The sequence below is a fragment of the Canis lupus genome, chromosome 10 (genome assembly GCF_011100685.1).
Source record: "Canis lupus familiaris isolate Mischka breed German Shepherd chromosome 10, alternate assembly UU_Cfam_GSD_1.0, whole genome shotgun sequence".
In the NCBI taxonomy this organism is placed as follows: Eukaryota; Metazoa; Chordata; class Mammalia; order Carnivora; family Canidae; genus Canis; species Canis lupus.
Window position 1 is genome coordinate 64,558,713 of NC_049231.1, and position 24,904 is coordinate 64,583,616.

Here is a 24,904-nt window from a genome sequence, read left to right on the forward strand (position 1 = left end):
CCTGCATTTTCTTGCTCACTCAAATAAACAAAATCTTTAAAAAATAAATAAATATATAAAAATTAAAATAAAATGAGGCTCTTGTAAACAGCATGCCAATGGGTCTTGGGTTTTTTATCCACTCTGATACCCTGTCTTTTGATTGAGCATCAAGTCAATTTATATTCAGAGTAATTATTGATATGAATTTAGTGCCATTGTATTACCTGTAAAATCACTGTTCCTGATGATTGTCTCTGTTCCTTTCTAGTCTTTGCTGCTTTTGGTCTCTCTTTGCCATTCAAAGGGTTCCCTTTAATATCTCTCGCAGAGCTCGCTTAATGTTCACAAATTCCCTTTAGTCTTTGTCTTGGAAACTCTTCATCTCTCCCATTCTGAATTACAGTCTTGCTAGATATAGTATTCTTGGCTGCATATTTTTTCCCATTTAGCATGTTAAATATTTCAAGTCACTCTCTCCCGGCCTGCCAGGTTTCTGTGGACAGGTTTGCTGCTCACCTAATGAGTCTACCCTTATAGGTTAAGGATCTTTTGTCCCTAGCTGCTTTTCAAATTCTCTTTGTATTCTGCAAGTTTCACACACATCTTAGTGTTAACCTGTTTTTGTTGATTTTGAGGGGAGTTCTCTGTGCTTCTTGGATTTGAATGCCTGTTTCCTTCCCCAGATTAGGCAAGTTCTCAGTTATAATTTGTTCAAATAAACTTTCTGCCACTTTTTCCCCCAGATTCTTCCCAGGAGGAGAGGCACTCAGCAGGGAAATCAGAACTGCAGGAGGGGCAGTGGAGCCTCCAGTCTCCCGGAGTCATTAAGAGAGGAAGTGCACCCCAGGGGAGGAACAAAAAAGCAAACAAAAAAAATATTAAGCTTGATTCCAAAGAAAAGAAAAGAAAAGAAAAAAAAAAAGAAGTCTGATTCAAAAAAACAAGAAAACAAAAAACTATAAACTTGATTCTAAAGAAAGAAGAAAAAATAAATAAATGATAAATAATAAGTAATAAATAAATGGCCCAGTCCTATATCCACCAGAATTAAATTGGTGCTTTAGGATACTCTATGATCAGTAGACCGGAAACATGCCTGTGCTGATGGTCTGGGGGACAGGCCTGCTATACTGGCCCAAAGTCATACCTGCCCTAGTAAAGATGCCCCTGCTGGGTGCAGGGGAACATGGTTTGTGTAAATGACTCCAGACACCAGTGGGGGTGCTGTGTCTCTCTGAAGTCCCACTGTGCTGGTGGGCTTGGGGTGTAAGACGGCATCACCCTCCCCTTCCCTCAGTGAGGTCCATGCTCAGCCACCCCCACTGTCCAGGAGGCCCTCACAGAAAAGCCAACACTACCCTCCTTTGTCCCAGGCTTCTGTCAAATCCGTACCCTGAACCTGTCCGTGCCTTGGCCATGGGTGCATTAGGCACTACCATTCTCGTGTGTTTTGTCTCTGGCATGCGGCAGGATTCAGAAGTCTAAATCTTTTAAAGGGCATGGCAAGGCTCGGACCCACTCCCCTCCTCCAGAGGAGAGCTTCACAGCACTGCTCCCAGTGATGTTCTGTTCCAGAAAAGCAGTCAAAAGGCTGGGCAAGTAAAAAAAAAAAAAAAAAAGGCTGGGCAAGTGCCTAGAGTCCATGGTGAAGTATACCAAAAAGCTGCAACTAGGTTATCTGCCCTCTGCATGCACCTCTGTCCTCTGCTGTTGAATGGCCACTCAGCGATGCCCAGTGGGTCTTTTGTCCTTGGAGAGGCAGTATGTCCTCTTCCAAATGTACTCCAGGAAGGAAAACATTTTCTACCAATGGGATCCCCATACAACCACATCTTCTGCGAACCCAACGCATTGCTATTTTCCCCTCTTTTTCTCTCACCCTGCCTTTTCTCCATGATAAGGGCTCCCTTCCCTCTATTGCCCACAGCTTTTCTCTTACCCAATTCATATCTCCAAACCTCCCATTTGCCATGTTCTCTCCCTCTAATTGTGCAGATTTTCTTAATCTTCATATTGATATATCCTAGTTGTTCAAAAGGATTTGATGTTGATCTAGCTGTGTTCGAAGGATGAGGTAAGCTCAGGGTCCCTCTACTACTGTGCTATCTTACTCCCCAATCCAAAGGTGATTTTCTAATTCCAACATTTTATCTAGATTAGTTGGTATTCTACTGTAAGGTAGTGCCTTCCATTCAATCCTATTTATTGTTCATTTACTTTATCAGTATATATTCATGGATTTCAGTTTATTCAATGAATTCAACTATCATTATTTACTTTGACATTCAAAGTGCCACTGATTCAACCAGAAGAGGTACTTTGAGCTGGCTCCTGTGTGCTTTTGACATGGTTTAATCATTCTTTCAACACTTCGTTGCTTTCTGGTCAACAAGCCATTTCCCTAAGACGCCCTAATTTCTTTTTAATGGAGAATGACATCTGGAACCAAGATCTGGGCACAAGTGTGCTCACTGCTTCTAAATCCTCTCAGTGAACAGAGCTAAGAAATATGTATAGGTACCATACACAAATACACTAACACACATATTGCGCACTGCTGGTTCAGTGACTGAATTTCATTTGTAATTCTCATCTTAATATCATCCAAAAAATAAGGTTTTAATGATTACACAAGTTTTGAAATGACCTCACAAAAATATCTAACGGCAATAGAACAAGTGGCAGAAGAGAGCAAGCAAGAAGATATCCACTAGCTTGAGAAAACGTCATGCAGAAACTGTCACATAAGCTAAAACCACAGTAAGTTATTTTGTCTTGTTGAAAAATTTTGTTATTTAGAGGCGGGGCAAGAGGGCAGAAGAGTAGGGTCCTCACTTCACCTGGCCCCACTAACTAATACTTTGATAACTCAAATCATCCTGAACACCTACGGACAAGACCTGAGATTTAAAGAGAGAACAGCCGGAATGCTACAGAGAGAAGGGTTTTCGCTTCTAGAAAGTTAAGAAGGCAGAAGAAAATAAAAAAGAATCAAGTGGGGGAGGGGCCCCCACAAGAAGCCGGGTTAAAGCCCGGCAGTGAGAGCTTTGGAGACAGGAAAGTCCAGCCCTGGACAAGCCGTAACTTTAAAAATCCGCATCGATTCTTCCCGGAGGGAAAGGCGCTTAGCAGGGAACTCGGGCAGAACCGCAGGAGGGGGCATTGGGGCCTCCAGTCTCCCCGGGTCACTAGGAGAGGAAGTGCGCCCCCGGCGAGCACCCCACACACTGCGGCCGAGCTCTGTAAAGGGCTGGAGCGCCCGGTGGGGCCTCGGGGAATAGCCAGGTGGTCAGGCAGGGGCTCCAGGCAGAGAGGGCTGCGCCCTGCTGCCTTCGGGAGCCGCCTCGGGGAGCGCGACTCCAGCAGCGCAGACCCCAGACCCCAGGGCGCCAGGGGACACAGCCCAGATCCTGTGGTCCCCCTGGGATGCAGAGGCGGGGAGGGCACAGGGTAGCGAGGATGCTCCTGCCGCCAGGCACCCCCAAGCTGTGCAGATCAGCGCACCCCGCCACCCTGCAAGCACCTAGGCCAGTGCCGACTGGGAGCTGCGGTAGTTACTACAGGGGAGCTGACTCCAGAGCTGCAGACCTGCCCGCCGCCAGTGTCGTTATTCCTCCTTGTGTCACCCTGTGCCCAGGAGAGGCAAGGCCGCCAGGGAACAGAGGCCTCACGGGGTCAACGGCTCCCGCTGAGCCCAGTACCCAGCAGGGGGCGGGCATCTCCCCAAGGTACAACCACCTGAGAATCAGCACAGCAGAGGCTCTCCAAGAAGACCAGCTGGAAGGACAGGGGAAAAGCAAGTTCTTGATCAAGCAGCACTGGAAAGCTCTGGGGGAAGGTTGAGGGATTTATAGTATACATAACTAGAGGGAACCCCCCCCCCCCGGTTTTCCCTCTTTTTCCAGTACAACTCGTTTTTATATCAGACTAAAAATTTCCAATTTTTTTTCCACTTTTCCCACCTTAACTACAATATTTTACCACCTCTTCATTTTTAAGTTTCTTCCTTTTTGACTCACATTTCTACAATTACATGTCTTACATATATTTTCCACTTCTAGATTCCCTTCAACATACCCAACTTAATTATGAAAGATAAACAAGATATGTTTTTTTGTTTTGTGTTTTTTGTTTTCTCTGCCTCATTTTGTTATACAAAGGCAGAAGTTAATACCTTCTAAACATGACCAGCATGCACCCAGAACCAAGTGGTATACTATGCTGGTTCATTCTGTGAGATTATATCCTCTCTTTATTCCTATTCTGCTCCCCTCTTTTATCTCATTTATGTTTTGGTGGTTAATGTTGGGGCTCTATACAAGTATTTCTGATTTATATAAATTTGGGACTGAGCATCTTCTAACATACAGAACTTAATACACTCAAAACCAAGAGGATCACCCACTAGGACCCCTCGGGTAGATGACATTCTCCCTCCAATACAACTTTGTCACCACCACCATCTCCCAGTCCCCCTCCCCTTTTGTTCTTTCTTTTTTTACTCTTTTGCTTTTTTTATCTACTTTTTTCTCTTTTCTTTTTTTCTTCTTCTTCATTGGGATTCCTGGCCTTTTCATTTTTACTACTTTGTCTTAAAATTTGTTTCTCACTTTAGTGGTCCTTTTGTTTTATTTCGTTCTGATCTTTATTTTCATTTTCTGGTCTCTGACCTCCGCAGAATCATGTAGGGTGAAATTTACTTAGGTCGTGGTTGATATTCTTGACTCAGCCTGCTCATACAGCTACTCTGCACTGAGCAAAATGACTAGAAGGAAGAACTCACCACAAAAGAAAGAATCAGAAACAGTACTCTCTGACATAGAGCTACAGACTTTGGATTACAATTCAATATCAGAAAGCCAATTAAGAAGCACAATTATAAAGCTACTGGTGGCTCAGGAAAAAAGCATAAAGGATTCAAGAGACTTCATGACTGTAGAATTTAGATCTAATCAGACGGAAATTAAAAATCAATTAAATGAGATGCAATCCAAACTGGAGGTCCTAACAACGAGGGTTAATGAGGTGGAAGAAAGAGTGAGCGACACAGAAGACAAATTGATGGCAAGGAAGGAAGCTGAGGAAAAAAGAGAAAAACAAAAGACCACGGGGAAAGGTTGAGGAAAATAAATGACAGCCTCAGAAGGAAGAATCTGCATATAATTGGAGTTCCAGAGAGGGCTGAGAGAGACAGAGGGCCAGATAGCATATTTGAAAAAATCATAGCTGAGAACTTCCCTAATTTGGGGAGCGAAACAGGCATTCAGATCCAGGAGACAGAGAGGCTCCCACCACCAAAATCAATAAAAAAACTGTTCAACACCTCAACATTTAATAGTGAAACTTGCAAATTTCAAAGATAAAGAGAAGATCCTTAAAGCAGCAAGAGACAAGAGATCCCTCACATTTATGGGGAGAAGTATTAGGTTAACAGCAGACCTCTCCACAGAGACCTGGCAGACCAGAAAGGGCTGGCAGGATATATTCAGAATCCTAAATGAGAAGAACCTGCAGCCAAGAATACTTTATCGAGCAAGGCTCTCATTCAGAATAGAAGGGGAGATAAAGAGCTTCCAAGATAGGCAGAAACTGAAAGAATATGTGACCACCAAACCAGCTCTGCAAGAAATATTAAGGGGGACCCTGTAAGAGAAGAAGGGAGCCCCAAAGAAATAATCCACAAAAACAGGGACTGAATAGGCATTACGATGACACTGAATTCATATCTTTCAATAGTTACTCTGAACGTGAATGGGCTAAACGATCCCATCAAAAGACGCAGGGTTTCAGACTGGATAAAAAAGCAAAACCCATCTTCTCTACAAGAGACTCATTTTAGACCTAAGGACACCTCCCAGAAAATGAAAGATTGAAGAACCATTTACCATTCAAATGATCCTCAAAAGAAAGCTGGAGTAGCAATCCTCATATCAGATAAATTAAAGTTTATCCCAAAGACTGTAGTAAGAGATGAAGGGGAACACTATATCATACTTAAAAGATCTATCCAATAAGAAGACCTAACAATCATAAATATTTACGCCCCTAATGTGGGAGCTGCCAAGTATATCAATCAATCAATCACCAAAGTAAAGACATACTTAAATAATAATACACTAACAGTAGGAGACTTCAACACGGCACTTTCTGCAAATGACAGATATTATAAGCACAATTATCACCAACGAAACAAGGGCTTTAAATGATACACTGGACCAGATGGATTTCACAGATATATACAGAACTTTCCAGTCCAATGCAACTGAACACACATTCTTTTCAAGTGCACAAGGAACTTTCTCCAAAATAGACCACATACTGGGTCACAAATCAGGTCTCAACTGATACTAAAAGATTGGGATTGTCCCCTGCATATTTTCAGACCACAATGCTTTGAAACTAGAACTCAATCATAAGAAGAAATTTGGAAGAAACTCAAATACGTGGAGTTTAAAGAGCATCCTATTAGAAGATGAATGGGTCAACCAGTAAATTAGAGAAGAATTAAAAAAATTCATGGAAACTAATGAAAATGAAGATACAACTGTTCAAAATCTTTGGGATATAGCAAAAGCAGTCCTAAGAGAGAAATACATCGCAATACAAGCATCCCTCAAAAAAACTGGAAAAAATTCAAATATGCAAGCTAACCTCGCACTTAAAGGAACTTTTGAGAAAGAACAGCAAATAAAACCTACACCAAGAAGAAGAAGAGAGATAATAAAGATTTGAGCAGAACTCAATGAAATAGAGACCAGAACTGTGGAACAGATCAACAAAACCAAGAGTTGGTTCTTTGTAAGAATTAATAAGATAGATAAACCATTAGCCAGCCTTATTAAAAACAAAAGAGAAAAGACTCAAATTAATAAAATCATGAATTCAAGAGTAGAAATCGCTGCGTTGGCAGCGGCGGCGGCGGGGCCTGGAGCCGGATCTAAGATGGCGGCGGCGGCGGCGGGGCCTGGAGCCGGATCTAAGATGGCGGCGGCGGGGCCTGGAGCCGGATCTAAGATGGCGGCGGCGGCGGCGGGGCCTGGAGCCGGATCTAAGATGGCGGCGGCGGGGCCTGGAGCCGGATCTAAGATGGCGGCGGCGGCGGCGGTCCCAGGCAGCGCGGGGCCCTGCGCGGTCGTGTCCGTGTTCCCCGGCGCCCGCCTCCTCACCATCCGCGACGCGAACGGCGAGATCCAGCGGCACGCGGAGCAGCAGGCGCTGCGCCTCGAGGTGCGTGCCGGCCCGGCCGCGGCGGGCATCGCCCTCTACAGCCATGAAGATGTGTGCGTCTTTAAGTGCTCGGTGTCCGGAGAGAGAGAGTGCAGCCGCGTGGGCAAGCGGTCCTTCATCACCACCCTGGGCTGCAACAGTGTCCTCATCCAGTTCGCCACACCAAATGATTTCTGTTCCTTCTATAACATCCTGAAAACCTGTCGGGGCCACACCCTGGAGCGATCGGTGTTCAGCGAGCGCACAGAGGAGTCCTCTGCCGTGCAGTATTTCCAGTTTTATGGCTACCTGTCCCAGCAGAACAGGATGCAGGACTACGTGCGGACGGCACCTACCAGCACGTAATCCTGCAGAACCACACAGACTTCAAGGACAAAATTGTTCTGGACGTTGGCTGCGGCTCTGGGATCCTCTCCTTTTTCGCTGCCCAAGCTGGAGCGAGGAAGATCTATGCGGTGGAGGCCAGCACGATGGCCCAGCACGCCGAGGTCTTGGTGAAGAGTAACCACCTCACTGAGCGCATCGTGGTCATCCCCGGGAAGGTGGAGGAAGTCTTGCTCCCTGAGCAGGTGGACATCATCATTTCAGAGCCTGTGGGCTACATGCTCTTCAACGAGCACATGCTGGAGAGCTACCTCCACGCCAAGAAGTACCTGAGGCCCGGCGGGGGGGGGACATGTTCCCCACCATTGGTGACGTCCATCTTGCGCCCTTCACGGATGAACAGCTCTACATGGAACAGTTCACCAAGGGAACTTCTGGTACCAGCCATCCTTCCATGGAGTGGACCTGTCAGCCCTCCGAGGCGCTGTGGGGGACGAGTATTTCCGGCAGCCTGTGGTGGACACATTTGACATCTGGATCCTGATGGCCAAGTCTGTCAAGTACACAGTGAACTTCTTAGAAGCCAAAGAAGGAGATTTGCACAGGATAGAAATCCCATTCAAATTCCACATGCTGCATTCCAGGCTCGATCACGGTCTGTCGCCTTCATCGGCTCCATAATGACAGTGCGGCTCTCCACGGCCCCGACGGAGCCCCTGACCCACTGGTGCCAGGTCTGGTGCCTGTTCCAGTCACCACTGTTCGCCAAGGCCGGGGACACGCTCTCAGGGACATGTCTGCTTATTGCCAACCAAAGACAGAGCTATGACATCAGTATTGTGGCCCAGGTAGACCAGACAGGCTCCAAATCCAGTAACCTCCTGGATCTGAAAAACCCCTTCTTCAGGTACACCGGCACGACGCCCTCGCCCCCACCCGGCTCCCACTACACGTCCCCCTCCGAGAACATGTGGAACACGGGCAGCACCTACAACCTCAGCAGCGGGATGGCTGTGGCGGGGATGCTGACCGCCTACGACTGAGCAGTGTTATCGCCGGCGGCTCCAGCGTGGGCCACAACAACCTGATTTCTTTAGGGTCCTCCGGCGCCCAGGGCAGCAGCGGCGGCGGCTCCAGCGCCCACTACGCAGTCAACAGCCAGTTCACCATGGGCGGCCCTGCCATCTCCATGGCCTCCCCCATGTCCATCCCAACACCATGCACTATGGGAGCTGGGCCCCGCCGGCATGGAACAGACTGACAGCACCAGGAAGCCAAATGAAGACCCTGCCCACCCCCCCACCCCCACCTGGGCGGCTTTCACCCCTGTACCGGAGAAGCCCAAACACCTGGTCACGTCCCTCTTTGCTATGGGAACTTGGACACTTTTTTACACAACATTGCCGCCGCCGCCCCCACTCCACCGCCCACCCACATCTTGGCCCTGAGAGTGTGTCGCTGCCATATTTTACACAAGATCATGTCGTGGGAGCCCTGTTTCCCCCTCCTGCCCTCCACCCTGACCTGGGTTTGACATCTTCTGTAACAGGCGTGTCCGGGCCTGACAGCTGTGGGCCTGGCGGGGAGTTGGGAGGGATGGGGGGAGCAGGTGCCACCCCACCCGGTCCCTTGGCGCCTGTCCCCCCACTTTGCCTGTCTCCAATGGGAACGCAGTCCTGACTGGGCGGGGCCTCCCCTTCAACTACCAGGCCTTGGTCACAATGGGCATGACATGCTGCTTTTTTTAATTTAATTTTTTTACGAGAAGAACCAGTGTCAATCCACAGACCCTCTGAGAAACCAGGCCGGCCGGGCCGAGCCAGCAGCCCCTCTCCCCAACTCAGAGGCTCAGTGGTGAGGGGCAGCCCTGCCGAGTCTTCGGGACAGGGGTGGGGCCAGGCCTTTGGAGACCCGAGGCCCCCGCCCACCAAAGGGTTCACCTCACACTTGAATGTACAACCCACCCAGGCTGTCGGGAAGGCCCTCCGTCCGAGGCCCCTGCCTCTTGCTGCTGTCCTGTCCCTGAGCCCCTGCAGGTCCCCTCCCCCACCCCTGCCAAGAGTTCGAACAGGTGGCCCCGTGGGCCCCGGGCCTGGAGGGAAGGGTCACTGTCAGCCGCTCGGGGCAGACACGAGAAACCTCAAGGATCAATCGTGGAAGGCGTCCTTTTTCCTTGTAGCTCACATTAGGCCTGTGTGTTTCCCTCAATATTTGTAGATGCTCCAGTCCCTAATACTATGATGGCATTTCGGTCCCTCCCGCCTGGGAAGGGGCCTTGCAGGGACCTCCGCCCCCTCCCCCCCAAAACAAAACAAATAAACAAGGAAATGTATGTTTCAAAAAAAAAGAGTAGAAATCACAACCAATACCAAGGAAATACAAACAATTTTAAAAACATATTATGAGCAACTATATGCCCACAAATTAGGCAATCTAGAAGAAATGGATGCATTTCTGGAAAACCACAAATTACCAAAACTGGAATGGGAAGAAAGAGAAACCTGAACAGGCCAATAACCAGGGAGGAAACTGAAGCAGTCATCACAAACCTCCCAAGACACAAAAGTCCAGGGCTAGATGGCTTCCCAGGGGAATTCTATCAAATATTTAAAGAAGAAACAATACCTATTCTATTAAAGCTGTTCTGAAGGATAGAAGGGGACAGAATACTTTCAAACTCATTTTATGAGGCAAGCATCACTTTAATTCCAATACCAAAGACTCCACCAAAAAAGGAGAATTATAGCCCAATATCCCTGATGAACACAGATGCAAAAATGCTCAACAAGAAACTAGCCAATAGGATCCAACAATACATTAAGATTAGTCACCATGACCAACTGGGATTTATCCCTGGGATGCAAGGTTGGTTCAACACTCGTAAAACAACCAACATAATTGATCACATCAACAAGAGAAAAATCAAGAATCATATGATCCTCTCAATAGATACAGAGAAAGCATTTGACAAAATACAGCATCCATTTCTCATCAAAACTCTTCAAGTGCACATGGGATAGAGGGAACATTCCTCAGCATCTTAAAAGCCATCTATGAAAAGCCCACAGCATATATCATTCTCAATGGGGAAACACTGAGAGCCTTTCCCCTAAGATCAGGAACACGACAGGGATGTCCACTCTCACCACTGCTATTCAACATAGTACTAGAAATCCTGGCCTCAGCAATCAGATAACAAAAAGAAATAAAAGGCATTCAAATTGGCAAAGAAGTCAAACTCTCCCTCTTCGCAGATGACATGATACTCTACATAGAAAACCCAAAAGACTCCACCCCAAGATTGCTAGAACTCATACAGTAATTTGGCAATGTGGCAGGATACAAAATCAATGCCCAGAAGTCAGTGGCATTTCTGAAGACTGAAGAAAGAGAAATTAAGGATTCAATCCCATTTACAACTGCACCCAAAAGCATAAGATACCTAGGAATAAACCTAACCAGAGAGGTAAAGGATCTATACCCTAAAAACTACAGAACACTTCTGAAAGAAATTGAGGAAGACACAAAGAGATGGGAAAATATTCCATGCTCATGGATTGGAAGAATGAATATTGTGAAAATGTCAATGCTACCCAGGGAAATTTACATGTTCAATGCAATCCCTACCAAAATACCATGGCCTTTCTTCAGAGTTGGAACAAATCATCTTAAGATTTGTGTGGAATCAGAAAAGACCCCGAATAGCCAGGGGAATATTAAAAAAGAAAACCAGAGCCGGGGGCATCACAATGCTGGATTTCAAGTTGTACTACAAAGCTGTGATCATCAAAACAGTGTGGTACTGGCACAAGAACAGACACATAGATCAATGGAACAGAATAGAGAACCCAGAATGGGCCCTCAACTCTATGGTCAACTAATATTCGACAAAGCAGGAAAAACTATCCACTGGAAAAAGGAGAGCCTCTTCAACAAATGGTGCTGGGAAAATTGGACAGCCACGTACAGAATAATAAAACTAGACCATTCTCTTACACCAGACACAAAGATAAACTCAAAATGGATGAAAGATCTAAATAGGAGACAAGAATCAATCAAAATCCTAGAGGAAGAACACAGGCAACACCCTTTATGAACTTGGCCACGGGAACTTCTTACAAAATACATCTATGAAGGCAAGGGAAACAAAAGCAAAAATGAACTACTGGAACTTAAGATAAAAAGCTTCTGCACAGTTAAAGAAACAGTCAACAAAACTAAAAGACAACCTACAGAATGGGAGAAGATATTTGCAAATGACATATCAGATAAAGAGCTAATATCCAAGATCTATAAAGAACTTATTAAACTCAACAACAAAGAAACAAACAATCCAATCATGAAATGGGCAAAAGACATGAAAAGAAATTTCAGTAAAGAAGATATACACATGGTCAACAAGCACATGAAAAAATGCTCTGCATCGCTGGCCATCAGGGAAATACAAATCAAAACCACAACGAGATACCACTTCACACCAGTAAGAATGGTGAAAATTAACAAGACAGGAAACAACAAATGTTGGAGAAGATGTGGAGAAAAGGGAACCCTCTTGCACTGTTAGTGGGAATGTGAACTGGTACAGCCACTCTGGAAAACTGTGTGAAGGTTCTTCAAAGAGTTAAAAAAAGAGCTGCCCTAGAACCCAGCAATTGCACTGCTGGGGATTTACCCCAAATATGCAGATGCAGTGAAAAACCAAGACACCTGCACCCCAATGTTTATAGCAGCAATGTCTACGATAGTCACACTGTGGAAGGAGCCTCAGTGTCCATTGAAAGATGAATGGATAAAGAAGCTGTGGTCTATATATACAGTGGAATATCACTCAGCCATTAGAAACAACAAATACCCACCATTTGCTTCAATGTGGATGGAACTAGAGGTTATTATCCTGAGTGAAGTCAGTCAATCGGAGAAGGACAATCATATGGTTTCACTCAAACAGGGAATATAAAAAATAGTGAAAAGGATTATAGGGGAAAGGAGAGACAATGAGTGGGAAAAATCAGAGAGGGTGACAAAACATGAGAGACTCCTAACTCTGGGAAACATACAAAGGGTTGGGGGGGGGGGCTAGGGGATGGACTGACTGGGTGACAGGCACTGAAGGGGGCACTTGACAAGATGAGCCCTGGGTGTTATACTATATGTTGGCAAATCGAACTCCAATAAAAAAATATACCAAAAAAAAAAAGTATTCAGAAAACTAAAGAAATATTCAAACCCTATAAGATGAATTATAGTAAGACATCTAGAAGCCACTGAAATAAATAGGGTGTCAGTGGTTTTATTCGTGCCTAAATTCAATTTACGTCTGATTTGCTAACTTTGTGCCTTGTTCACTGTAAAGTTTCAAAAAACTTTTAAAGTATTATATTGCTAAGTAACCTAAAAAGCAAGCAGGAAATCAGTATATAAAACCAAGAATCCCACATTAGTTAAACATCTATTTTTTTTAAGATTTTAGTCTTTTTTAAAAGTTTTTTATTTATTCATTTAAATAATCTACACCCAACATGATGCTCAAACTCAAAACCTCAAGATCAAATTGCATGCTCCTCTGAGAGCCAGTCAAGTGCCCCAAATATCTATTTTTAAAAAGAACTAAATTCTATCAGTTTATACAACTGAAAAGTTGTAAATCTGGGCATATTGTAAAAAAAGAAAAACTACAAATACAATTCAAAAGTTAGCAAAAAAAGGTTGATAAATCAAAAACCAGAGCTATCTTTGACACTGCCTTCTCTCTCACCACTCATGGTTACAATTACAACCATCACCCAGTCTTGTCTATTCTATACCTTAAATATCTTGAATGTCTAGTTCTCTCCATCTCCACTGCCATCATCTGCTACCTCTAAAACTGATTACGGCCTCCCCAACTAATCTATATTTAATACTTTCTCTATGCTGCAGGCAGATCCTTTAAGATGTAAATGGATTCTATCCATCTCCAACCTCAAATCCATTGCAAGTCCCCTTTGTTGTCCTTTACTTGGCCTGCAAGTCCTTCCATGTATCCTTCTAATTTTTACAATTTCACCATTCTCATCTTGCTAAGTCTTAACCACCACCACCACCACCCCCCCCCCCCCCCCCCCCCCCCCGGCTTCCCTTAGGCCCCCAACACACTAGGATCTTTTCCACCTGAAAGTCCTGGCACATGATGACCCCCTGAAGGGAACACTCCTCTCTCTACTTTGCTTTTATTGTAGCTTAAATATCGGTTGCTAAAAGGGGCTTTCTCCAGTCCCTCCATCTCAAGGAGCCATTCCCTTGCTCTTACCTTCCTCATAGCCCATTGCACTAATAACAGATTTAAATTCAATATCTGTCTATTTATCTTATCTCTCTAACCCCTACTAAACTCTTTTAAGTTTCTTAAAGGCAAAAGACATCAGTGTTAGTGGCTGACTGGCCCGTGACTTAAACAATGCCGTGCATCAGGTAAATGTTTAAATTTTTAGAGTACATAAGTAAATCTTTAATAAATAAGCTGTCAAAGGACAGGACTGGGAAGTAATAAATTTTTTTTTTAATTTTTATTTATTTATGATAGTCACAGAGAGAGAGAGAGAGAGAGAGAGAGAGAGGCAGAGACATAGGCAGAGGGAGAAGCAGGCTCCATGCACCGGGAGCCTGATGTGGGATTCGATCCTGGGTCTCCAGGATCGCGCCCTGGGCCAAAGGCAGGCGCCAAACCGCTGCGCCACCCAGGGATCCCGGGAAGTAATAAATTTAAGTGTACAAATGTGTGTCCCATAGAAGATAATGACAAGGGGCAGCCCGGGTGGCTCAGTGGTTTAGCACTGCCTTCAGCCCAGGGCATGATCCTGAAGACCCGGGATCGAGTCCCATGTCGGGCTCCTTGCATGGAGCCTGCTTCTCCCTCTGCCTGTGTCTCTGCCTCTCTCTCTCTGTTCTGTGTCTGTCATGAATAAATAAAATCTTAAAAAAAAAAAAAAAAAGATAATGACAAGCTTTTTCTACTTCCATTATGGGTAGAATAACAATAGCTAATATTTATTAAATGTTCGCCATGTTTCAGGTATTTTACATAGATTACATCATTGATGCTTATAACAACCATATGAGGAGGACCTGAGGCCAAAGAGGTTAAATAACTTGCCCAAAATTACACAGACATGGGAGAGTTGAGAGTTTTGAAGCTGGTTCAACCACTATGCTCTCTAGAACATAAGGAAACAAGTTAAACTATAATAGAATTATTTTTTTAAGATTTTATTAATTTATTCATGAGAGACACACAGAGAGAGAGGCAGAGACTTCAGAGAGAGGCTACCTGACTTCAACACGGAAAGTACCCCTAATGAGCAGTTCAAAAGACCCTTCAGGCTTTTTCACATACCTTAAAGCTCGAGTGTCTATACATAGTTATAACCATACAAGGTAACAAAAGAAAAGGGATGACCAGTAGAGTAGTAGTGACTCTCTGCCCCTCTCTTAGTAGGGACATTTTTCACCACTTACTTTAATATTCAGCAACTAAAACAAACCACAGAAATAACTGGGTGCTAAGACTAAGATCACAATTATCTACAGCTCTCATTTTCAAATTCTACTTTTACTAAAACATGATTAATCTCAAGGGCATTCAATATAACTTTATGTCCTCCCCCGCCCTAAATAAGAGCCTGATTTTTCTCTTCCCCATGGCCTCTGAATGACAAAATTTTCCCTCGTTTTTCCTAGTCCAGGGTATAAGAAGCACTTGTTTTCCAACCAGATTTATTGAAAGAGGGGGCCATCAAAGTAAAGGAAGCACTAAAGAACAAAATAAAGTCAAAGAATGGGAGAATTTGGGATAGGAATTATCCACCCCAGAGATTAACCATGGAAACACACTTAGATAGATGATCATTATCAAGTTTATATAGGAGAAAGTAAAATGTATGTATTACATATGAGGAAAAGAGAATGCCAAGAATATCAGAAATAGGAACTGACATTTTCTAATATTTCATAATTTAACAAATACTTCACCTTTAATTTTATTCAAATATTGCCTTTTATTTGCAATATGTCAGGCATGAAGCTTAATTCAGGTGTCATTTTTCTAAGGAAATATAGCAGTTAGAAGCACAAGCTCTAAAGTCAGGTATTTTGGGTTCAAATTTTGCCTCTGCCACTTACTGCTACGATACCTTGGGCAAATATTTAATACCACATTATTTAATACCTCAGTTATGGTAAAATGGAACTAATAATAGCAACTACCCTATTAAGGATGTTGTAATGAATAAATGTGATAATATATGTAAAGAGCTTAATACAAAGCTGATACATAGCACTCAATAAATTTTAAGAATAATTAGTACTATTTACCAGAGAGTTTCTGGATTATTCAGTGCTTTTTACAGGCTGCTAATATTTTCAACCCTATTTAAAAGTTATCGTTTGAAATCTAATCATTTAAATGCAATTGTCATCCTTTTTTGAAATCTGGATTCAGCTGCATGCCAGCACACTGTAAACTGCTAAACTCATATTTTTAGCAATCCCTCTTTGCATTTTTAGTGATTATTCTAAGGATAACAACACATATCCTTAACTTTTAACAGTCCACTAAGAGTTAATATTGTACTACTTCATGAAAATGCAGGAACCTTGCAATTTCCCTTCTTCAACATTATGCTATAATCATTGTAGATATTACATCTGCATATGCCACAAGCCTCACAATACAGTAGTATACTTTTTACCTTAAATGGTCACAGTGCTTTAAAGGAATTGGGGAATAATAAATACATTTACCCACATACTTCCCATTTCTGGTGCTCTTTATTCCTCTGGAAAATCCAAGTTTCCATCTGGTATCACTTCCCTTCAACCTGAAGAACTCCCTTCAGCATGTCTTGTAATGCAGGTCTGCTGGCAATAGAATCTCTTTTTTGTTTATGCAGTGTTATTCTCTCTTTCCAAGTGTTGACTCCCCTTCCATTTCTGCCTGCTTATGGTCACTCTCCAGTGCCTTCAGAGTTGTGGGGTTTTTGTATTTTGTCCAGCATTTATAATGGTTTTCTGCAGGAGGATTAGTTCAATACGAGCTACTCCACTATTACTAGAAGCAGCTAATATTTTAAGATGCCAGAGAAGTTTTAAATATTCAAAGGATATTCTTGGGCATGTGGCTCTAAGGTAAAAGATGGATTACAATACTTCAAAATGATATATTCATAGTTATACTATTATGCCATAAATTGATTCATGTGATCTGTTAGGTTACAATTCAGCAACCTAATTATTTCGGCATTGTTTCTATTTTTCCCACATAAAATGATATATACTTCACTTTGTCCTATGTAAATTTGAAATGATCATATAACTAGAAACATAATCATGTACTTGATTGTTTCTTCTACTAGAGTTTTATTTTGGCTTTTGTTTAACAACAGAAACCAAGTCCAGCTAACTTTAGCATAAAAGAAACTGATGGCAAAAAAAACAAGTAGATTATAGAATCAATGGAAGCCCAGAGAATCAGGCTGCAAAGGAAATCAAAGGAGGCAAAGTATGATGAAAATCCTAAGCCATAAACTCAGGCCCCGTAGCCCTGAGACCCACTGAATACTTAATCTCCACTCTCTACACACATACTGCTGAAACTACTCCATCATCTACATCATCTAATCTAACTATTTTAATATCCAGCACTCCCTTAAAAGTCAATGTCCTAAGCAAGACTATCTGATTGGCTCACAGTCTAACTGCTAGATATAGGTAGAGTTTATCTCATCATACTTAGTATTCCTCAAAATGAGAAGGGTATATAACTCTAAGTTCTAATATATTATTATTAATTTTAAAAGGGAAGTATAATGATTGGCAAAGCAGCAAGCATTGGAGCAAAATCATACAATATGAGGATTTCATAAATATAACATGCCATACTTGCTTCATTCATGGTTCAGTGCTTCTAATTATTTTGGAGTTAAAGTTACACCCAACTTAAAATGTGATATACAAAGCTCTCATTTATAAAGTAAAAAGATGAGGAATTAATTCCATTAGAAGAGAATTCTTGCTTTTCAAAAGTATTCATTGTTAGATTCCTTCAAATAACTTGACTCCTCCATTACAATGAATGTTAGATTTATAAAAACCCTATTTTCTTCTACTTTCTGAAGCAGGACACAGGTTTAAATCATTCAAATTTTGTATTTACATCCAAGACATTTTATTGATTTACAGATGCGTGGACTTTTGAGCACCTGCCCTCACAGAATTTACAAGACTAAACTGAAATAGATAGGCATGAAACAATGTCTCTCTTGCAACTAATCAAATCAAATTAATATAAAATACCAAAGACGAAAACAGTACTGAACAGTTAGGGAAAAACTGTGAAAGGCTGAAATTTAATCAGTGTATTGACTAGTCAGGCATTTATTTGTCATTGACTAGACTTTTTTATAACTCTGTAGAGAGAGAAGCTAACTTGTAGAAATTAATAATACAAACATGTCCATAGAAATGCAAATTGGTCCTGATTATTGTCCAGCAGATACTGATCAGTTTTATCTGTTCTGCATTCACTTGTACATTCATTTCAGCCTCCCTTATTTAACCATAAACATATGGTACTTTGAACTGTAATAATATAATACCATTAATTAATGAATTAAATATAATTTTTGGCATATATTCATTTTATATGTGTATGAAAGTCATGATCACATTCTCTTTTGAAATGTATCCATTGATAGGGTGCCTGGCTGACTCAGTCAGCAGAGCATGTGACTCTTAGTCTCAGTGTCCTGAGTTCAAGCCCCATACCATGTTGGGAACGGAGCCTACTTTTTTTTTTTTTTTTCCGGACCCTACTTAAAAAAAAAAAAAAAAATAGTGTCCTTTGACAATAGTCTGTTAGGTAGAGGGCTAAAATGAAAAGATAAATGTACACAACTGCCACCAGTAATTCTATATTGTACAACCTTAAAATATATGGCAAAGAAGTCCTACTTAGAAGATAACTGCTGTAACGAAAGACTTAGGACTACTGATATAATTATTTCTCCATATGACATAATAGAAATAGCCTACAAATGCACTGTTCTCTACTATACAGTAGTATACACTATACAGTGTATCTATCAGCCTCAGTCTCTGCCTCTATATACACACACACTACATAAATAAACATACACTATGTGTATATATATATATATATATACACACATACCTTGTACAATATATAGTATATGTACTGTAAATTAAAATATAGTATAAGAATATCTCATACAGTATACAGTATATACATAAAATTATACTATACATATATAGCAAATAGTTTGTGTGTATATGTACATATATAACCTATAGATAATATAAAACAATTAGAATGCTCCTAATATTAAATGATCATTTCCATCACTTAGAATAAGAATTTAAAAAAAAATAAAAAAATAAAAAATAAAATAAAAAAATAATAAGAATTCTGAAAATAACCATGAATCCTAGACTCCTATTTTAACTTTTCACTGTTACATTACAGTTGTTCATAACAATGAGAAGCATGATTCATAATTTGGCATTGACAGTTTATTTTCTTTTTATAGGCAGACAGTTAAGTAATTTTATCTTTTCAGTCAGACACAGGTTAAATATCACTAGTTAACAGCTTTCTCATAATCAACTTATAATAAAAATCACATTTTCACAGCAGGGAAAGACCATGTTCTTTTAAAGCCTTCATTATAAGGTAGTTCCACAATTCAGTTTCAAACATTCTTAAAGCATTTAAAACAACAGTAACCAAAATGTTTTTAAAATCCTTTGGCAATGAGTTCTATTGAGTATATAGCAACTTCATTCATTTTAAATACATATTTCAAACTCTTATTTAATTCTACCTAGAGAGTAATTTCAAAGTGATATTTCCTGAAGCCAAAACTCAGACTTCATGTCTCTAGAATAATCTTGCTTTGTTGTAGTTTCAACTTCAGTAAGTCTATATGCTCTTCGCGAGTAGTTCTGGCTGGCCTGGGCTTGTTGTAAATAGTTGATTCCGTCAGGCAGCTTTTTAAAAAGTCAACACATTTAACAATTCACGCAATGTACAAAAGTATTGTACCCTTTTTTTTTAAGATTTTATTTATTTATTCATGAGATACAGAGAGAGAGAGAGAGGCAGAGACACAGGCAGAGGGAGAAGCAGGCTCCATGCAAGGAGCCCAACATGGGACTCGATCCTGGGACTCCAGGATCACGCCCTGAGCTGAAGGCAGGCACTAAACCGCTGAGCCACCCAGGGATCCCAAGTATTGTACTTTAAAATAAAGATGTGTTTCTTCTTGTGAAATAAAGTTAATCAGGGATCCCTGGGTGGCGCAGCGGTTTGGCGCCTGCCTTTGGCCTAGGGCGCGATCCTAGAGATCCGGGATCGAATCCCACGTTGGGCTCCCGGTGCATGGAGCCTGCTTCTCCCTCTGCCTGTGTCTCTGCCTCTCTCTCTCTCTCTCTGTGTGACTATCATAAAAAAAAAAAAAAAGAAAGAAAGAAAGTTAATCATTTGGGACAGTCTGCTTAAAAGAAATGGGATAGTTTTATGTTCTCTAGAAAAGAACTGAAAGGGTAGTTCATCTCACTTTTCCCATCCTTTATTCTATTTTGAGCAAAACCTAGAGATCAAATGTTTTATGTATGACAGAAAAAAGACACATATCATTAAAGGATGCAAACCTGCAAAATCATATAAGCCTGTGAGATTCCAAAAAACTGTTCTGTATTTTTAATATCTGAAAATAATCAAATAATTTTATGTTAAATGAAAATTTTCCAAGCTCCCTAGTATATACCCTCTAAAATTTTAAACAAATATACTTAATATGAAAATAGCATTTTATCCAAATATCAAATATTATGCTGAGTATTTGAATAGCAAACACAAACAGTTCTAATCCCAATCACAGACTGTTGTGAAATGTTAATGTATTTAAATTTTTTAATTATACATGGAATTAACTGAATTATTCTACTTTAAACAATTAGTTATTAATAGTTCAGTCATATTAAATTACAAGAACACATGAACAAGTGAAACTCAATGCAGAAAATTTTCAGAAGCAAATTACACAATGTGGGAAGTCAATTTTGGGCTTCTGGAAAATGTTAAGGGCAAACAGTCTAGTCTACACAGATTTTCAAAGAATGTACTAAATAGCTCTTTTAAGGAAAATACTAAATGATATCATTGTAGTAACACGAAAGTATAAGGAAATACACAATTATATTTATACCTCTTAATCAGGCTAAATTAATGAGGCAAACTTAATTAACAATCATGCTTTCATAATACTTTCAATGAATACCAGATATTACATTATTGAAAATCCTTGTCTAAGTTTTACACCAGCATTACTGAAACTAAATTAAAATAAATATCACATATTAATATTCTGAAAATAACTCAGAAAGTCAATCACTTAGCTTATATATTGCCTATAGACAGTGTAAGGCTCTGTTCTGAAAGGGTGAAGAACTAGGATGCAGATACATCTTGTAAACTATATCCATAATAGTGACTTAGGGAAAATGCCCTCTCCAACAACCCTATTACAAGGGAGCTAGCCATAGGACATTCCATGAAAAGGAATGTGTTCTGAAAATCATGACTCCATACATACACCTGAGTGAACTGGGAATGGGCACTTGACATAGTCCGAAGATTGTTAAGCAAACTACGAGGGTTTTGGTGGGGGAGGCTCTGCCCAAGCAGCAACGGTGACAACTTCTCATGCCTCTCTCCCTCTCTGTCTTTTTCTCAGCAATTATGGATATACCAGACAGTTAAGAGTAGGGAAAAAAGCAGAAAGACTTAAAAAGAAGTCAGGTTACTGGTAGGTCTGTGAACTACATGGACAAGATAACCAAGAATCCATAACCTTCTGAGAGTCTCAGAATGTCCTCCAAGGAGCCATGAGGCTTACATAATTGTTCTATTTGTTCCTGTTTGGGGAAAGGGAAAATAGGACTAAAATCTCACAGTCTGACTTTCCCTAGGTTCCCAGAGGTCTTGCCAAATTGTTCAGATTTGTCCTTTTCCTCTCATTATGTGCATCCTTACGGTATAGCTTCAAAATGACAACACATCTGAGGTCATCTCTGTTCTTAAAAAACTAAGAATGCTAAATAGAAGACCTTTGGTTTTGATTTTAGCTCATTTCCTCATAGTAAGTCACGTCAAAGTAGAAAAAAAGTCACTATAATTTACTTAAAGAAAAATAAACCCTTAAGATACTAATGTAATTCACTAAAAAAAAAATCAAGTCTATACTAACTAGATAGATTAGATAGTGATACTGTGATATAATAAACATTTGGTGTTCATTCCTGATTCTCCAGCAAAAGAGTTTCTAAATCCCTAGCAGTTTCCTTAGTGTTAACAGTGACTTTGGTAGTACAAATGAGATGATGATTCTTGGCTGAGGTGCTCCCAGATAGTTTCAGGAAGGGCACTGGTCATCAGAAAGATCACGTACGATTAAAGGGTGAAAACTTCCAGTCCCACCTCAGGACCTCCAAGGAGGCAAGAGAGGCTAGAAAAGGAGTTCATCAATAACGGCCAATGATTTTATCAATCATGCCTACATAATGAAATCTCCATAGTAACTACAGAGTTCGGAGAACTTTCAGGGTTTCTTTTTAACACATGAAGGTGCTGGGAGAGTGACATGCCCAGAGAAGGCATGAAAGTTCCATACCACTTCCCCCATGCCTTGTCCTATACATCTCTTTTGTTTGGCTGTTCCTGAGTTGTATCCTTTATAGTAAATCAGTAATAGTAAATAACCTATCTCCTGAGCCATTCTAACAAATTACTGAACCCAAGGAGCGATTGTGGAAACCTGTGATTTATAGCCAATTGGTCAGAATTATAGGATGTCTGGACTTATGATGGCTCTGAAACGGGGAGCAGTCTCGTGTAACTGAGCCCTTAACCTATAGGGTCTTGCTAACTCCAGATAGCGTCAGAATTGAACTGACTTGTAGAACACAAAATTGGTGTCCACAGAGAACTGGATGATTGCTTGGTGTAGAAAATACATACATTTGGTGTCAGAAGTGTTGGCAGTAAGAATAGATGATAGATTGATAAATGGATAAGGGAAAACAAACTTACAGCAGAATGACATCTAATAAATGTTGAAAATGACAGACTTTGAAAAGCATTTTACCATCTTAGGAATAACTGATTCAAGAAAAAATCATCATCAGAGCTAAAACTATTGGTTAAATTTTGATGAGAAAAAGGATTTTAACATACAAAGTATTTCACCACTGATTATTAATTACAAAGGGAAAAGAACATCGTGTGTTGAAGAAAAAAATGTTGGGATGCTTGGCTAGCAAGCAACTCTTGATCTCAGGGTTGTAAGTTGAAGCCCCACAATGGGTGTAGAGATTACTTAAAATCTTTTTAAAAATGTTGGGGTGCCTGGGTGGTCACCTGTAAATTATGAAAGTTTTACCTTTTGCTTTACAATTTGGATGCCTTTTATTTTTTAAATTTTTTTCTTGCCTAATTGCTCCAGCAAGGACTTCTAATAAATACTATGTCAAATAAAAGTGATAAGAGTGGGCATCCTTGTCTTTTTCCTGATCTTAGAGGAAAAGCATCCAGCTTTTCACCACTGAGTACAATGTCAGATGTGGGTTTGTGATATGTGATCTTTTATGTTGAGGTACATTCCATCTACACCTGCTTTATTCAGAGGTTTTATCATAAATGGATCTTGAATTCTGTCAAGTGTCTTTTTTCCCTACAACTATTGAAGTGATGACATGATTTTTATCTTTCATTTTGTTAATGTAATATATCACAATGACTGATTTGCAGATGTTAAACCACTGCTGCATTTCTAGACTAAATCCCACCCGATTATGGTGTATGATCTTTTTAATGTATTGCTGAACTCAGTTTGCTAATCTTGAGGATTTTTGCATCTATTTTCTTTAGGGATATTGGCCTCTAATTTTCTTTTCTTTTCTTTTCTTTTTTCTTTTCTTTCTTTCTTTGTTTGTTTCTCTCTCTCTCTCTCTCTCTCTCTCTTTCTTCTTTTATATGGTATCCTTGTCTGGTTTCAGTATCAAGATAATGCTGGCCTCATAAAATGTGTTTAGTAGCAATCCCTCCTCTTCAAATTTTTGGATCAGTTTGAGAAGGACAGGCATTAAATCTTTTATGAATGTTTGGCAGAATTCACCAGTGAAGCCATGTAGTCCTGGGCTTTTGTTTGTTTGAAGGTTTTTGATTACTGGTTCAATCTTGCTGGTTAACTGTCTATTCGAATTTTTTTATTGCTTCATGATTCAGTCTTGGAAGATTATATGTTTCTACGCATTTATCCATTTTTTCTAGGTGAATATTTGGCCTTTGACCCTGGTTTTGATATAGGACTCCTAAGTCCCTTGGAATTTTCTGGATGATAGGAATATTTTTTGTTCTAATGAAGTGGGCTCCTGGATCAAGATTGGTCACAGGAAACCAAACCATGATTAAGACTTTGGAATTTTCATTCTTATCTCCCCATTCGCTGGAGGGGAAAGGGGCTAGAAATGTAGTTAATAATTTATCATGACTACATGATGAAAACTCAATAAAAATCTCAATATTGTGGAGATCAGAGAGCTTTCAGATTGATGAACATATCTGTGTACCCAGAGGATAATGCTTATCAACTCCATAGAAATAAAAGCTCCTGTACTCATGACCCTCCCAGACTTTGCCCTATCTGTTTATCTGGCTAACATATGTATCATTTATCCTATCCTTTATTATATGAAACACTAGTACACATAAATAGATGTTTCCTTGAGTTCTGTGAGCTGCTTTGGCAAAACATCAAATCTGCCTCTGATTTGCATTCAACGTGGACAGAAGTTATGGGTAACCTGGAAATGTACCACTTGCCTTTGGCACTAAAGTGAGGAGCTGTCTCAAGGGACTAGGGCCTTAACCATGGACTCTGACACTATCTTCAGGTAGACAGTGTCAGAATTGAATAGAATTGCAGGAGAGTCAGCTGGTGTAGCAGAATTATTTGCTGTAGGAAAAATCCCCATACATTTGATGACTAGAAGTGTCAGAAGTGACCTGTTCTGTATAAATAGCAAAGGAGAAACACAGGAAGAAGACTGTTAAATTTTCTGAATTTTACATTGTTCGGTGGTTATGCAGAAGAACATCCCAATTCTTAGAAAATATTCACTGAAGAATATTGGAGTACAAAAGAGCATAATGTCTGCAACTTTAGTATCAAATGGTTCAGAAAAAAATATCATTTGGAGGGAAAGTAAAGAAAGAGGGAGAACAAGTATAATAAAGCAAATGTGACTGGACATTAAT

General features: G+C 40.8%; 2 protein-coding genes across 5 annotated transcripts in view; one reads left to right on the plus strand and one right to left on the minus strand.

The window, feature by feature from the left end:
* Positions 1-24,904, minus strand: part of WDPCP (WD repeat containing planar cell polarity effector) — a 424,783-nt gene that overhangs the window by 373,512 nt on the left and 26,367 nt on the right. The window lies entirely within an intron of this gene.
* On the plus strand, positions 6,925-9,213 carry LOC100684254 (histone-arginine methyltransferase CARM1-like). Its single transcript, XM_038551588.1, is given in 7 exon segments — positions 6,925-7,531; positions 7,534-7,871; positions 7,874-7,958; positions 7,961-8,188; positions 8,191-8,571; positions 8,574-8,744; positions 8,747-9,213. Coding segments are annotated over 7 exon segments (2,277 nt in total).